Source organism: Lagopus leucura, unplaced genomic scaffold (genome assembly GCF_019238085.1).
Source record: "Lagopus leucura isolate 7727_CA_CO unplaced genomic scaffold, USGS_WTPT01 Super-Scaffold_806, whole genome shotgun sequence".
Taxonomy (NCBI): domain Eukaryota; kingdom Metazoa; phylum Chordata; class Aves; order Galliformes; family Phasianidae; genus Lagopus; species Lagopus leucura.
In genome coordinates, this window is record NW_024962260.1 from 274,731 (window position 1) to 288,850 (window position 14,120).

Below are 14,120 nucleotides of genomic sequence, written 5' to 3' on the forward strand. Positions count from 1 at the left end.
AATACTTTTGCTCTCTGTTTTGTATTTACTAAACAAAATAAAGTATAAAAAGTACATTAAGTCGTCCTGAACCATCACCAGTGAGTGAACATCAGAATCAGAACTTTTTCAGTACACTGAAGGGGAACAAAAAAACCAAAAAAAACACATACACACATAGGAGTAAGAGGGAATATCTTGAGGGAAAGAAGAACAGCTAGATCCATTCTGTTTATTTGGTAGCTTCTTCATGGGCCATTATTCCTAAGATTGAAAGGTCCTTTGCATGATGTCCAAAATCCCTACAGAACCATTTACTTCAGACCTGTAAAAACAAGCTAATATAGATGAGCAATTTGGTTCTCAAACGAGGATCACGTGGTGACAAAATCTCCAGCCAATCTCTAATAATAATAACAATTATTATTTCTTACTTAAAATCAAAGGACTGCTAATTATCATATTGTTGGAACAAGATGAAGATTAGTGAATGCAAATGCATAGATGTGCTTATCAGTTCCTTCTTTAAAAGAATCTTTCAGAGGAGGTCAAGATAAGCCTCCAAGAGCTAACTGCAGAAATCATGTCATCACTGCTGACAAGGTGAAAGATTTGCACTTCTTTCAGGCTCACTCAAAAGGAAGGCAAAACTATTAGTCAAAAAGGCAGCAGAACTGATGCTTCTAGTCTTACAGACTGTATAAAGACCTCTTCCTGCTTCTGATATATTACAAATGAATATATATGTTCTGTTTACCATTTAAAGTATCTTGCAAGGAACTGCATGTTTTAAAAAAAGCCAATTGCTTGCCTAGATACCTCCCCACTTGTGGAAGGATGTAACCCTCTTCCATCTGTTCCAAAGCATGACTTTTCGAGGAAAAGAGGGTGTTGTGGGTTGCTAAGTTAAACCCCACACATGATGCAGTGCTTTAACCAGCTTATCATGAAGATGAGATAAAATGTCCCTTACGAAAACAAAGATTCTTTTCATTGTTTGTTTTATTTGGGGGATGGATGTGTGCGTTTCTCCCTTCTGATGGGTGCATTTAGGACTAGTTCAAGGAACACTGCCTCAATTGTGTCTCCCCTTCCTTTCAAAATATTTTCATGCAAATTCAGAAAAGAGATAGTGCAGTTCCCAGGGGACAGTGGAAGATGAAAAAGGAAATTTATAGGAAGTAAGAACACTTCTGAAGAATAAAAATGTGTCTTTTCTTGACATACAAGGTGATCTATATATACTTACTGGGGAGAAGCATCTGCAGAGCCTTTTCAAGTAGCCTAGGTGTTACTCTCACGTTTTAAGAGGCATATTTCAGTAGAGTGTTATTGAATAAAAATAGAACATAGCAGGTCTGACTGATATAATTTAAGGATATTATGTCTAAGACCATCTGAACAATGGAATTGTATTAGTTCTAACCCATCTATACATGTCTTAGCATCTTTTCTGTTCTCTCAAGGCAATGATCCAACACATATGTTTCTGCTAATAAAAGTCATCTTCCAGCTGACATGAAAGTGATCTCCATTTAGAGAGACGAGTCAACACATTTTTCTGACAGCAAACATCTAAGTGAGAATTTAACTGTTAACATACTGAATGACAATTTGGGGTTTATAAGGATGAGCCTCAAATTACGAGCAAAGAGATCTGAGTTCCTGCCTGTTTCATAACAGCCGAAAATCACCCTTCAACACTTCCTGAGGTTTTCCAGTTTGCTCAAGATTTTTGTTCTCTTCCTCTCGTCTCTTTGGTTTCCTCATGGAAGATTAAACATGCTTTTCCTATTTCAAGATCTCCTCGACTGCAGTCCAAGAGTCTTTATGCTATACGTATGTGCATCACGTAGATTATGGCACATCTTTCTGACCATCTATCAGGTAACCTTTATAAGACAGATGTTTTGTTTCCAGTCGAACAGTTGATGCTATTTCAGGATTTCAGACAAGAAATGTGATTAACAAAATTCTCAGGCCTGCAGCCTTGTTGCCAATAAGCCAGACATGTCGCTCTCTAAGTTCCACCTGATTCTAGATCCTTATCAAATACTCAGACAGTCCAGTCAGCAACATTCCAGTTAAAATCCTGATCTGTTAGCTGAAACACGGCTGGAAACGTTCGCTCTCGGCAAATAAAAATCCAAAATATTTTCAGAAAACTCTATCAAAGAAATCAAAAGAAGCTACTCAAAGATTTCTTAAAATATGTTTTAGAAGTTGTTAAATAGGGAAATCAGCAAAAACAGAAAGCAAGATCCATGGACATGTTTCAGTAAAACACTCTAAGGAAGAAAGGAATTTCCTGCTGAGACAGATTCAAAGTTCACCTTTGGTTAATGGCTGGATTACTCTGTTTCTGTACCTTAAGAGCTGCTTCTATAGGCCTGTGCTGCTTGATTCCAAGGAAGAATGGAGCTTTTCTAAAAGGCAACTGTTTTTTTTGGGAAGGAGTCTACTGAAAAGTCAAATGTTTCAGAGGTTACCCTATCAACAAAATGTAACACTGAAAAACTACTTGAAATGACACTTTCATAACCTAAAGTGATGCACTAAAAATGGTTATTCTGGAGTGCCCAGTGATAATTTGAACACTTGCAAGGCATGGGTACCAATTTTTCCCTACCTTTTCCAGTCCAAAATATAAATAACATCATTGCTTTTATAGACTAGAAAGAAATCAGTTTGCTGACACAGAATTTATTTAATCCTGACTTGATGGAGATAAACTCATACAAAATCTCCCAAAATCTCACACTGTTAACCTAAGGAAATGAGATTCCTTTGTCTAAATCAAAACCCCGTGGCCTCTTCCAACACTTGCTGGCTTCCTAGCTTCCTCAGGTTGCCACTGCTCCAGTTAAATACCACTGTCACAGGGGGCTGAAGATAAGAAAGAAACCTTCAGCTCTTAGACAGCTCAGGAAGAGCCTATCAAGGCTTTTGAATAGAACGATAGTGACACCATCCTGAATAGACCAGCAGATAGAGAACCATGCAGAGAGCAAAGCAATAGGCAATACACTGCATCTGCTACTAAAAGCAAAAAGACTGCTGTGTTTTGTGCTAGTTACAGAGAGGTTTTGTGATGTACAAGACGTAACAGCCAAGTCAGGGGTCAAAACTGCATGAATCTTCACTGTAGGTAGGTCTGGATATTACAGGGAATGATGCAATCCACAGGTCAGCTGCAGAGCAAAAAAAGGATGTTTTTAAATCCCAAATGCCTACTTCAAACTTTATAATGACGGCAGAAGTGTTCCATCAGAATCACTGTTATCACATGAAATGGCAAAACACTCTCAAATTAACTTGTGCAGTTGTGGCAACGCTGGACAGGCAATTGCCAAGGAAACAACAGAACTTTTCCTAAATACTGGTTTTTTTTCCAGATATAAGATATGATAAAAATACAATACAAAAATTTCAGAAATGGGTACTGGTAGCTTAGACTGGATTCTGGGTAAAGAGTGCAGAGCAAGCTGAAGCCTGGGAAATACATGCTGAAATTATAAGAAAGATTTCTCATTTGAGGTTCAGTGGCTCTCAAAGGGCAGAAACAATGGCATTTAACAGAGCAGCAGTTTCACAAGTTCAAAATGAGTGAATCAACAGAAAAGCAGGTAAACATACTGTGGAACTGACAGCTGAAGTGCTGACATAGTCATCAAAAAGCAGAAGCGTTGGCTTAGCAATTCATGAAAATTAGAGCACAATCATTGCTCTTAATACAGGGGAGCATATTTGATTAAGAATACAAAGCAGACAAGTTCTTTGCACAGATAATCTTACAGAGCAAGTAACTTAAAATAGCACCCAACAAAAGTTGGGCACTCATAGACCATCGACAGGAAGCAAAATGCTTGCTTTTACAATGGTGCTGGTGCCTCAGTACTTCCAAATACTAAATTCCATTATTCCCCCAGTGTTACAAACAATTTTTTGCTTAGAAAATTATCTGCTTCAGTGATTTTAATCCATTCCTACTGGTAGGAGTAGATATTTGACAAAATATGTAGCCATATATTAGTCACATTAACTTAGAGGAAAAAACCACCAATGTTCCCTATGACCTCTGACATTTTATCACTTACAGAAGGTTAAAAAAAAAATCTAAAAGTTGGATAGCAAGTAATGAAAGAAAGAAAGATAAAGGTACAATAAAAATATACCAGAGTGCCAAAATGGAGCAAACTGAGGTGGAAAAGGCCTGAAGAACACACATGCCTTTTAATCTGAGGAAAGACATGTAAAGGCCATTGTGATTTTCCAGTCTAGTGCTCGCAGTAATACAGCAATTGCATCAGAAATTCATACAGAAACATATGAAACCTCACCTTACCATACAATTTTCACCTAAGAGATGTTAACATATCCTGTCTGAAAACCAGAACAAATTGTTTTGTTAAAAACACCTGCTCCTGAACACAGTCCTGTTTCATTACTAACAATGACTCAGATCAAACACACTTAAATACTGACATTGTACAGATTTTCACATTACCCAGAAATCAGGAACTGTTTATGAATGCAATGTTATTTTACTTACAGTTACGGATATTATTCCAGTCAATTTTAGAAAAGAACGGATGGCAGCAGAGTCCCTCATAACCCAGCCTTTCCTTTTGCCCACAAAGCAAGCTCTGGATCAGATCAAGAAATTCACTGCTAACCTTCACGTCCTCTGGGAACTTCAGGTATCTCTGGGTTAGAAAGAAAAGAATTTCTGCTTAGGAGGAAAACAGTAAGAGTCTTAAGTTTCAATGTACTGAGATGCATCAGGCAATAAACACACAAAGAGGGGGAAAAAACAAAATACCGTGGATATTTTCCAAATAGACTTTGATATAAATTTATTATGGTACAGGAAAAAGACAGGAATGACCGTATCAGACCAGACAAAAAGAAGACCAGTTCACCATGCTAAACAAGGGGGAACGGTCTTAAACTGAGACAGGGGAGGTTTAGGCTGGATATTAGGAGGAAGTTTTTCACACAGAGGGTGGTGAGGCACTGGCACAGGTTGCCCAAGGAGGCTGTGGATGCCCCATCCCTGCAGGCATTCAAGGCCAGGCTGGATGTGGCTCTGGGCAGCCTGGGCTGCTGGTTGGTGACCTGCACACAGCAGGGGGTTGAAACTGATGAGCACTGTGGGCCTTTTGAACCCAGGCCATTCTATGATCCTATGATCTAGAAGAGTAAAGCAAGACAGATCCACAGAAAATCCTCTCAAACTCCCAGGAATTTATGGCTTAGGATTTTCTGAACCACAGATGATGTCCTGGTATTTGCCAGATCCCAATGTGTTCTTCTATGAATTTGTTTAATCACTCCTTGCACCCATATAAATGTTTAATAGCTGCCAACAATCACGCTGGGGAGAACTTTGCCACGTCCCACATGAAGTGCCCTTTTTGATTTGCTCTGTAGTTGCAGCTGATTACTTTCATCTAACACCCCTAACTTCCATACCAAAAGAGAGAACTGTTTCTTTTTGCTTTCTCCCAGCTGCACGATTGTTTTTTCTTTCCTACAAACTCCTACCACTTTATATTATTTTTCTTTTTCAGTTTCTAAGAATTAAACTAATGTTCCTATAGATTATAACATCAAAATACTTAAACCCACCACTGTTTAAAGTTGGGATACCTATCCTTTCACACACATGGGGTTTACATGTATTTAACTTTACTTGACATATTAGTATGCATACACTCTATATCTTCAAGTCCTCAGTTCCTCATAGCTGGCCCTTACTTTACCAACCAGAAGCATTTAGTATCACCAGGAAACTTTATCAAATCACCTTTTCAATCCTTCTTCTAGATTATTTTGGAGATGCTACTGTTACAATTGCCAAAAATGGACCAAAAAAAAATAAAATTAATTCATGTATTGCAGAAACTTTTTTTTTGACAGCTATTATAAAAAAGTCACTTCATATTTACAATATGAGGATGTATATATAAGATTTTTAGCATTTCATTTCAAGTATACATACTTTATATGAGCATGACAAAGTAAGAGACATTACCTTCTTTTTTCAATTGTAAAAACATTTAGTTTTTAGTTACAGCCTTTTTACCCCAGCAACATAAAAGCAATGATCTCTACCTGGAAATTCATGATGTTATTAAAAGTTTTTGCTGAAGTTCCTTCAGTGAATGGAGATCTTCCATAAATCATTTCATACGCAATGACTCCTAAGGACCACCAGTCACACTCTGGACCGTAAGAAGCTTTGCCATCCCCATTCAATCCTGTTAACATTTCTGGTGCCATGTAATCAGGTGTGCCAACAGGCAGCTTGGCATTTACCTGGAATAGAAGCAAATACACTCCAAGTGAATTTACAGCACTTCTGTTCATTGATCGTGGTAATAAAACTCCCTGAGACAAGAGACACGGTTTCAGCTCTCCAGGTAAAGTTTAAGTAATTGTAACCAAGACTGATAAGCAAAACACTGTAGTTAGTGTAACAAAGAATTATTAGATATAAAAAAGGAGTACAAATATTAGAGCTGTCACTGAAAGCCACGTACAGCTGATGTTAAAAGAGCAGCACTGTAAAAAGAACAGTGCTACAGAAAAGTGACGTGTTGAGCAGCATGCACACCTGAGCACTCTGTTATCAATGGGAACATCACAGTTGAAGGTTGAAAAAAAAAAAGAACCTGTCACATTTAAACATTAATGTTCCCTGGCCTTGTTCCATTCTGTGTCATCCCTGCCTCTTTGCCTTGTGTTCAGGATCAGCTCATGTTCAAATTTCATCAATGTTTGGAAGAGGTAATTCAGAAATGAGAACTGCAATAGTTTTTTTTTCACCGAGTGGCAGAAAAGAGTAAAACAGCAGGGATATTAACAGAAACCTGAAGAAGACTGAAAAGGTAAGTAACACGAAGGAAAAAACCATACAGGAAAATGCAATGCAGAGAACACTGACAAAGAATGAGGAAAACAAAGTATAAAGAGTCACAATACTGACAAAATGTTACGAGACATGAAACATCATGAAACAAGTGAGGGATCTGATATATAACTTCATATGCTCACTTAGATCTATTTTAATTGAAATTATCACTTGAAATTGCATGCAGTTTCCTGAATTTAAAATCATCTTATAAATACAAGCTCAACTTCTTCACAGCTATGAATACAGAGCTTTTTTGTGAGCAAAGCTGGATTTCAGAATGCTGGAATGTGACTCATTTTAATCAAGAGCTCCTCTGTCTTCAAAACTATGCCACCTTAGTTACACCAAACATAATTTTCAGTCCAATTACAAACAATTATAAGTTCACATCCTTCTTTAAACATAATTCAATACCTGTGAGTATCTCTAGAAGGATGATTTGGTATTGCAGTGCAGCACCATTGGACAACAGACTTGCTTTTACCCTTCTTATGTATTAAAACTCAAATAAGCAAATATTCGTCTACTGAGAGCTGCAAAGGATACTCAAGCTTATGCTTGAAAAGCCTGTCATAACTGGAAAGATGTCACCACAGCTAGATTCCATACTGGACAGGAAAGAAGAAGATATAATCAAGCAACACATATGAAGTTAGTTTTCTCTTTTTGACTAATATCCATACAAGTCATAGACAAAACTTGAATGATTACCGTTTTGTTTACTGTCATTTTGGCAGCTGACCCAAAGTCTACCAGTTTAATGTGCCCCGTCCGGTCGATAAGAACATTCTCTGGTTTGATATCTCTGGAAGCAAGAAGAAAGCAATCAGTGCCTTTTTGTGTCTTTCCCCAGTGTCATAGGTAGACAAGAGCAACTCCATTTTCAGCTACTCTTGAGCATATACTCAGCTGCATAAAACCTTAACAGTGCATTACTATTGGAGTCTGATTTCCCACTGCTGTTCTGCTTCCAATTAAATATGAAATTGGTCAAATTCCCTTCATCATCACAAGATGCCTTCATCTCGTAACTGTTTATAAATATCTAAACTGTGGGAGCCACGTTCATGGAGGTGGACTCTTTAAGGTGGCAAGCAACAATAAAAGGAGCAACGGGCAGAAAATGGAGCACTGGAAGTTTCACAGTAACATAAGGAAGTCAGAGTGACTCAGCTTACTCCATGCACCTTTCAAATCCAGGCAGCCACTTTACACTAGAAAGCCACAATCTATATGATCTAAATGCAACCATTACAGCTGCTTGGAAGATGAAATACTGCATGACACATCCCAAGTCTCGGGAGGGATGGAATAAATCTTCCTTTAAAAAAAAGGACATCTACAAAACAGGAAATGTACAATTCTACCCATCAACAAATGGGATAAATCAACAATACAAATTAGTTGTAGCCTTTATGCTTTGATATAATTTTTAGAAAGTTTTGCAGTATTTAACTATTCCAAAATATTATACCACCCTTTTCAACAAGCAGGTACAGCAACTTTAACAATTCCATTACTTTCTTGTACTGCTTGGTACCAAAAAAAAAAAACAAGCCTTTGCTCTGGAAAATGTTTTTCTATTCCAGAACACTTGCTCTGGAATGATACTGATTAAACACTACATGTAATGCAAAGCAGTTATTACCTACCGGTGTACATAACCCATCTGGTGGACACTGTGAATGGCTAGAACCAGCTCTGCAAGATAAAACTGCACCATGCTCTCATCTAGTTGGTCCTCATACCGGTTTAAGAGTGACAGCAAGTCCCCTCCAGGCTGGTACTCCATAACCTTCATAGAATTTTAGAGGAAGAGATATAGTTTATATATACCAAAGGTATTCCATTCTACTCCCCCATGTCACACTGGATACACGTCAAAGAGTAGCATGGAACACTGGAAAATTTGCAGAACATAGGCACAGTTCAGACACCACACTGTTCTTAAGTGTAACAACGTTAACAGTGTTAGAACAGTGAATAGAGAAGAAAAAGACAGCATTACCAAGTAAAGATTCTTCTTGTCTTGAAATGCATATTGTAACTGTGGAATCCATGGACTGGTACTCTGAGATAATACACTGCGTTCTTCCTCAAAAAATGACACCTACAAAAAAAGGAAATGTTCAGTTATATGCTGGTGAGAATGGGCTGGAATACATTAGAATTCTCTGGTTTTAGAAAGATGCAATCCTGTGCCAAAGACATTATATAAAAAAAATTGCTTAGAAACCATTAAATACCATTTCCTTGTAACGCGTGCTTTTAAAAAAGTAATATTACTCCTTTGTGCTTTCAGTTCCCTCCCACCTTCTGTTGTCCAGTTTGTTGGCCACTGAATAGTCCCTGAAGAAAAGGTCAGCTCTCCTTTCAAACTGGTGAAATATCTACCAGCTTGGAGTGCAATCGTGACCTCATCTGGATTGGCCCTAATAAAATAAAACTAATCTCAGACAAGAAGAAAAGTTGCTAGGACAATTATAGGGTAGCACCTCACAGCTGATCATTGAATGGCGTGAGTTGGAAGGGACCCCAAGGATCACTAAGCTCCAACCCCTGCCACAGGCAGGGCAGCCAACCTCCACACCTAATACCAGGCTGCCCAGGGCCCCATCCAACCTGGCCTTGAACACCTTGATGCCCCATCCACAACCTCTCTGGGCAGTTGTTCCAGCACCTCACTGCTCTCTTGGTAAAGAACTTCTTCCTGATATCCAACCTAAATCTTCCCTCAATCAACTTAAAACCATTTCCCCTTGACTTGCCATTATCTACCCTTGTAAACAGTTGAATTTAGTAATAAACTCATTGTAAATATTAAAATACAATTTTTTCTTGAAATCCTGTTATCACAACTATTCCTTTATTGAGACATAGTGCTGGACAAGAAGAAATTACAGAAATACTGATAGTTCATTTAGATTATTGTTCCCTACTTTCACTGAGTGTCATATTGTGAGTAACAACACAGTTTGCTCTTCTTGCCAACCTGTGCCATAGCAAGAGTAGTTATAGTTTATTTCCATTCCTGACAGCCACAAAGAATGCTGGAAACTAGAGAATCTCAGGAACAACTTCACTGCAGCCATATATTGGGAACAGCTAATTTAGATATTGCTGTACAGACTCATGAGGCCTTTCACAGGCCATCTCTTATCAGTGGAAGATTAACTTCCATTTCTCAACAAACTGTGGCAACAGCCTTCATTATCATTACCTTGCTGGGTTGTTTTTTTGCTGTTGTTTGTTTGGGGTTTTTTGTTTCAGTTTTCAAGTTACGCGTCTCTCAAGATAGTGAGAGGCTCTCTGTAGAATATCAGTCACCATAGTTTGCCATCACATCCACTCTCGACATTCTATGTCGCTCTTTAAAATGAAATAAGGACTTAATGAACAGATTACCTGAAAATTTAAGCCATATTGAGTTGTTCATCAAGCTGATCGAAATAGACTCAATTTTTTTCATGTATTGTTTCTAGCCTTACAATTTAGATGATAAGCTCTTTGAGACAAGGACTGTTTTCCTGTTTTGCATGGCACCTCTCTCAGTAGATTCATGGTCTGAGACAATGGCTTTTAGACACAGCAAAACTACACACAGTTACACTACTCCATTGAAATACAAGATTATTCTTCCTATCCCATACTTAGATTAAATGAAATTTGTAAATTTATAAAAGATTTATTTTTAAGAATAGTAGCAGTGAGAAAAAGAAAATGCCCATCAAACTGCAGTTTATGGTTCCTCTGCCATTAGAAAAAAAAATACATACGTGCTCCTGTGCCAACAAAGACTCCTTGCTCATCACCTTCATAGCATACACATCACCAGTAACTTTCTCCCTTACTACTTTTACATCTGCAAAGTGACCACAGCCAACCACACTCTTTACATCAAAATCCTTCACGCTGGGTTGGAGTTCCCTTAATTCAGCTATAGTCTCTGCATCTATAAAAATAAGACATTTATTTTTAGGTTAGCTAACTGGCACTTCATAATGAACACAACATCCGCTATGGGGAATAAAACAAAACAACAACAATAAGAAAAAAAAACAGAATATTTTCATTCCAGGCTCTGAAGAATTGTTAAATCATTCCAGAATATGCTTCTTAAAAAAAACAGTACATATAACACTAAAAAAAGACAGTATTAATACATAGTTAAAAGTGAAATATGGTACATACAAAAGAAACAGGAAATGCTAAGACAGTTCCCATAGCAACCATAATTCTGTCCCATTCATCACACCATAGGTTGATAGCCTCTTTTGTTTCTAATTTCTTTCCAGCTATCCCTTGCCAATACGAAGCACATTCACTAAATATCAGGGCTTGAGGCAGTCAAGTTCTGCAAGTCCAGAGGCAGGGTTCAGTCCTCTGCCTGTGGGAGGCACTAGTCCATTGTCTAACAAACAACCACAGGCGTTTCTTTCAGAGGTTACTTTAGGTTTCCCATTGAGGAGTCTCAACCACTATGCACTGTGACAGATAATTGCTCTCTGTAGAGCATTCTAAAAATTCTTCATGCTCTATCAGACGATTATTTTCAACTCAAAACTGCTGGTTGGAACTTTACGAAGAGCATGATAGATCACTGTTTACCCAGTTTTTTGTGTTTCTTAACAGAAAGGTTGATGAAGTTTTTTTGTTTGTTTATTTTAAGTATTTGAGCACTTTTTCAATGTTTAGCTGATTAATCCATCTGGAATTATTTCTGAAGTACAGGATTGCTACTTTAAAAAGTTACACAATGCAAAATACGGATAAAACGTGGAATTGAAACTACTACTTCACACTGAAAGAACCAAGTATGAGCAAAATTATTCCTATGTATTTTTTTCCTCATCTGTCCTGCTTCCAACATCATTCTATTGCATGTACTTGGAACATTATGCAGCATTAACAAAAAATGCTTCTTCAACTAGAAACATAATACAGCCTAGGAAAGGTGAACATTAGAGTCACAGAATCATTACAGCTGGAAAAGACCACTAAGATCATCTAAACCAACTGCCAATGTCATCCCCACCACACCCAATAACCACATCTCTCAATGCTAAACTTCCACAGTTCTTGAACACCTCCAGGGATGGTGACTCCACCACTCCCTGGGCAGCCTGTGCCAGCGCAGCACCACTCTTTCTCAGAAGAAATTTTTCCTAATATCCATCCTGAGTTGCAGCACTTCAAAAGCCACTTGCAATCCGCCTTTCTCGACCTAAATAAAGTTTAGTAAGATGCCAAGGTTCCCTTTGCAATATTGAGTCAGCCCACAGAAAGCAAGAAGCAAGTCCTACGTTACAATCATCGACAAATTTAAGCAACTATAACATAATTTAAATATTCAGGTTCTTAACGACTATCTTTTAAAACAACACCTAAAAACTACTCCAAGGAGCACTTACACTTCTTGACAAAGTTGCCAACGTGTTTGATTTTCATTAAAGCAGGGTTTCTACATTCTTCAAAAAGAGCGAATAAAGAATCGAGGATGCCTTCCCGGGAGAGAGGAGACATCTGCTGTTGAGTCACAAAGAGTGGCTTCCCCTGGAATAAAAAAGAAGCAACAGCAGATGGAGTCTCAGACAACAATGAAAAGCCCCAAATCAATAACATATGTATAGAACAGATTATATATTATTCATTTAAAAATCACTATTTCAGAGATGAGACAAATAACAGTGCAGAAGCACGAGGTAAACATATCAACTCAGGACTTCTAAACGTAATGGCTGTTACAGGTACTTTACCTTTAGACAAAGCAATCTTCTAAAGGTTGTTAAAGCTCAGATCACAGCTTTCTTGGATCTATCTACAACCACTGATGGCTCTGATCCGACTGCTTGTCCTTGACACCTCACCATATGTTTTATTCATGGTACAAAAGCAATCAGCATCAATATTAGTTCCAGAAGGAGAAGCTGTTGCACCTCAAAGGATCAAACAGCAGCTGGCTGCGGAAATTCGCCTCGTGACAAACTCTCAACTGTACCTCCCATGGAAAGGATGTGGATCAGAAAACACAGAATGCAATATTCCATCTTTATGTGGGAAAATCCACTCACATTAAAACATTACCAGATGCACAACTCAACTTCGTGCAAATGAACTTTAACAGCTGATCTCCTTCCTTTACCCCTTCCTCTAAAAAAAAAAACCAAAACCCACAGGTGTGCTTTGAGATCCACACAAACGAGAGCGGGGCTGTGGTACACCCGAGATGAACACAGACAAACCTGAGGTGAGCACAGCCAACTGCAGACAGATGTTTGTGGTTATTTTTTTACCTGAAAGAGCAGATTGAGGCGAGAGGCACGGCTGGCAATGGGCTCCATAGGACCCGTGTCAGCCGTGGTGCGCGCACTGTGCTTGAACTTCAGCATCCCGGTAGCCTATCTCGTATAAAAGGGCACCTGAAAAAAGGAGAGGCATTTGAGCGAGGAGTAAAAGAATAAAGAAGGTGGGAGGAGAACCTAAGCTGCAGGTATATTTCCATAGAAACAAAGGTTATTACAACTGGACAGCCGAGAGCGTTCAGAACATCGAAACAATCGTGTTTCCTGAGAACGGCGGTAGGTGGAGAACAGAACCTTCCCGGCAGAGCCCGAGCACCGCTGTTCGCGCGTCACAGAACCGCCGCCCGCGCTCCCGCCTCGCGTCCCCTCAGCACCGGCAGCGCGAGCCCCAACTTTACCGCCATCCAGGTTTGAACGCGGCCGGGGCGTATCCTCGTGACCATCACTTCCGCCGGCGCGCGCCCCGCTCCCTCTCCTCAACCAATCGGGAGGCGCGGCCCGGCGGAAGTGCGGTGCTGAGGGGACGCGGCCTCCGCAGGGGCACAGCCGCGCGTCACCCGCGAGCAGAGCGGGTAACGGCTGTGAGCGGCGGCCCGCCCTGCCCGCCGCAGAGCGACACTGGGCAGGGTCGCGGGGCTCCTCAGAGCCCGGCGAAGCGATGAAAAGGAGAGCCTTCAGCACTCGGGCAGCGCCCTACACACCTATCGTGTGTGCAGCCTGTCCTGTAGCTTATTTATTTATTTTCTTTTCCCAGCCCGTTGCAGAAATGACTCATTCTGTAATAGCTGGGGCTGCAGCCGGTTCATCTGTAGGCTGGACGTCATAGCTGGCAGCTGCAAACTGCCTGCTAGGACTGCCAGAGGGGAAATAAAAACGTTTTCAGCAGCTTTACATTTTCAGGTTTAAAAATGTTTGTTTGA

At 39.5% G+C, this 14,120-nt stretch overlaps 1 protein-coding gene across 1 annotated transcript in view; it reads right to left on the reverse strand.

Moving 5' to 3' along the window:
- The window catches only part of CIT (citron rho-interacting serine/threonine kinase), a 69,581-nt gene extending 56,294 nt beyond the window's left edge, over positions 1-13,287 (reverse strand). The window contains exons 1-8 of the mRNA XM_042865722.1: positions 13,192-13,287; positions 12,310-12,451; positions 10,675-10,850; positions 8,907-9,008; positions 8,551-8,693; positions 7,610-7,703; positions 6,097-6,300; positions 4,532-4,685 (exon numbers count right to left, since the gene is read on the reverse strand). Of these exons, the coding sequence (XP_042721656.1) occupies positions 4,532-4,685; positions 6,097-6,300; positions 7,610-7,703; positions 8,551-8,693; positions 8,907-9,008; positions 10,675-10,850; positions 12,310-12,451; positions 13,192-13,287 (1,111 nt within the window). The remainder of the gene's footprint in view (positions 1-4,531; positions 4,686-6,096; positions 6,301-7,609; positions 7,704-8,550; positions 8,694-8,906; positions 9,009-10,674; positions 10,851-12,309; positions 12,452-13,191) is intronic.
- Positions 13,288-14,120: the final 833 nt, after the last annotated feature.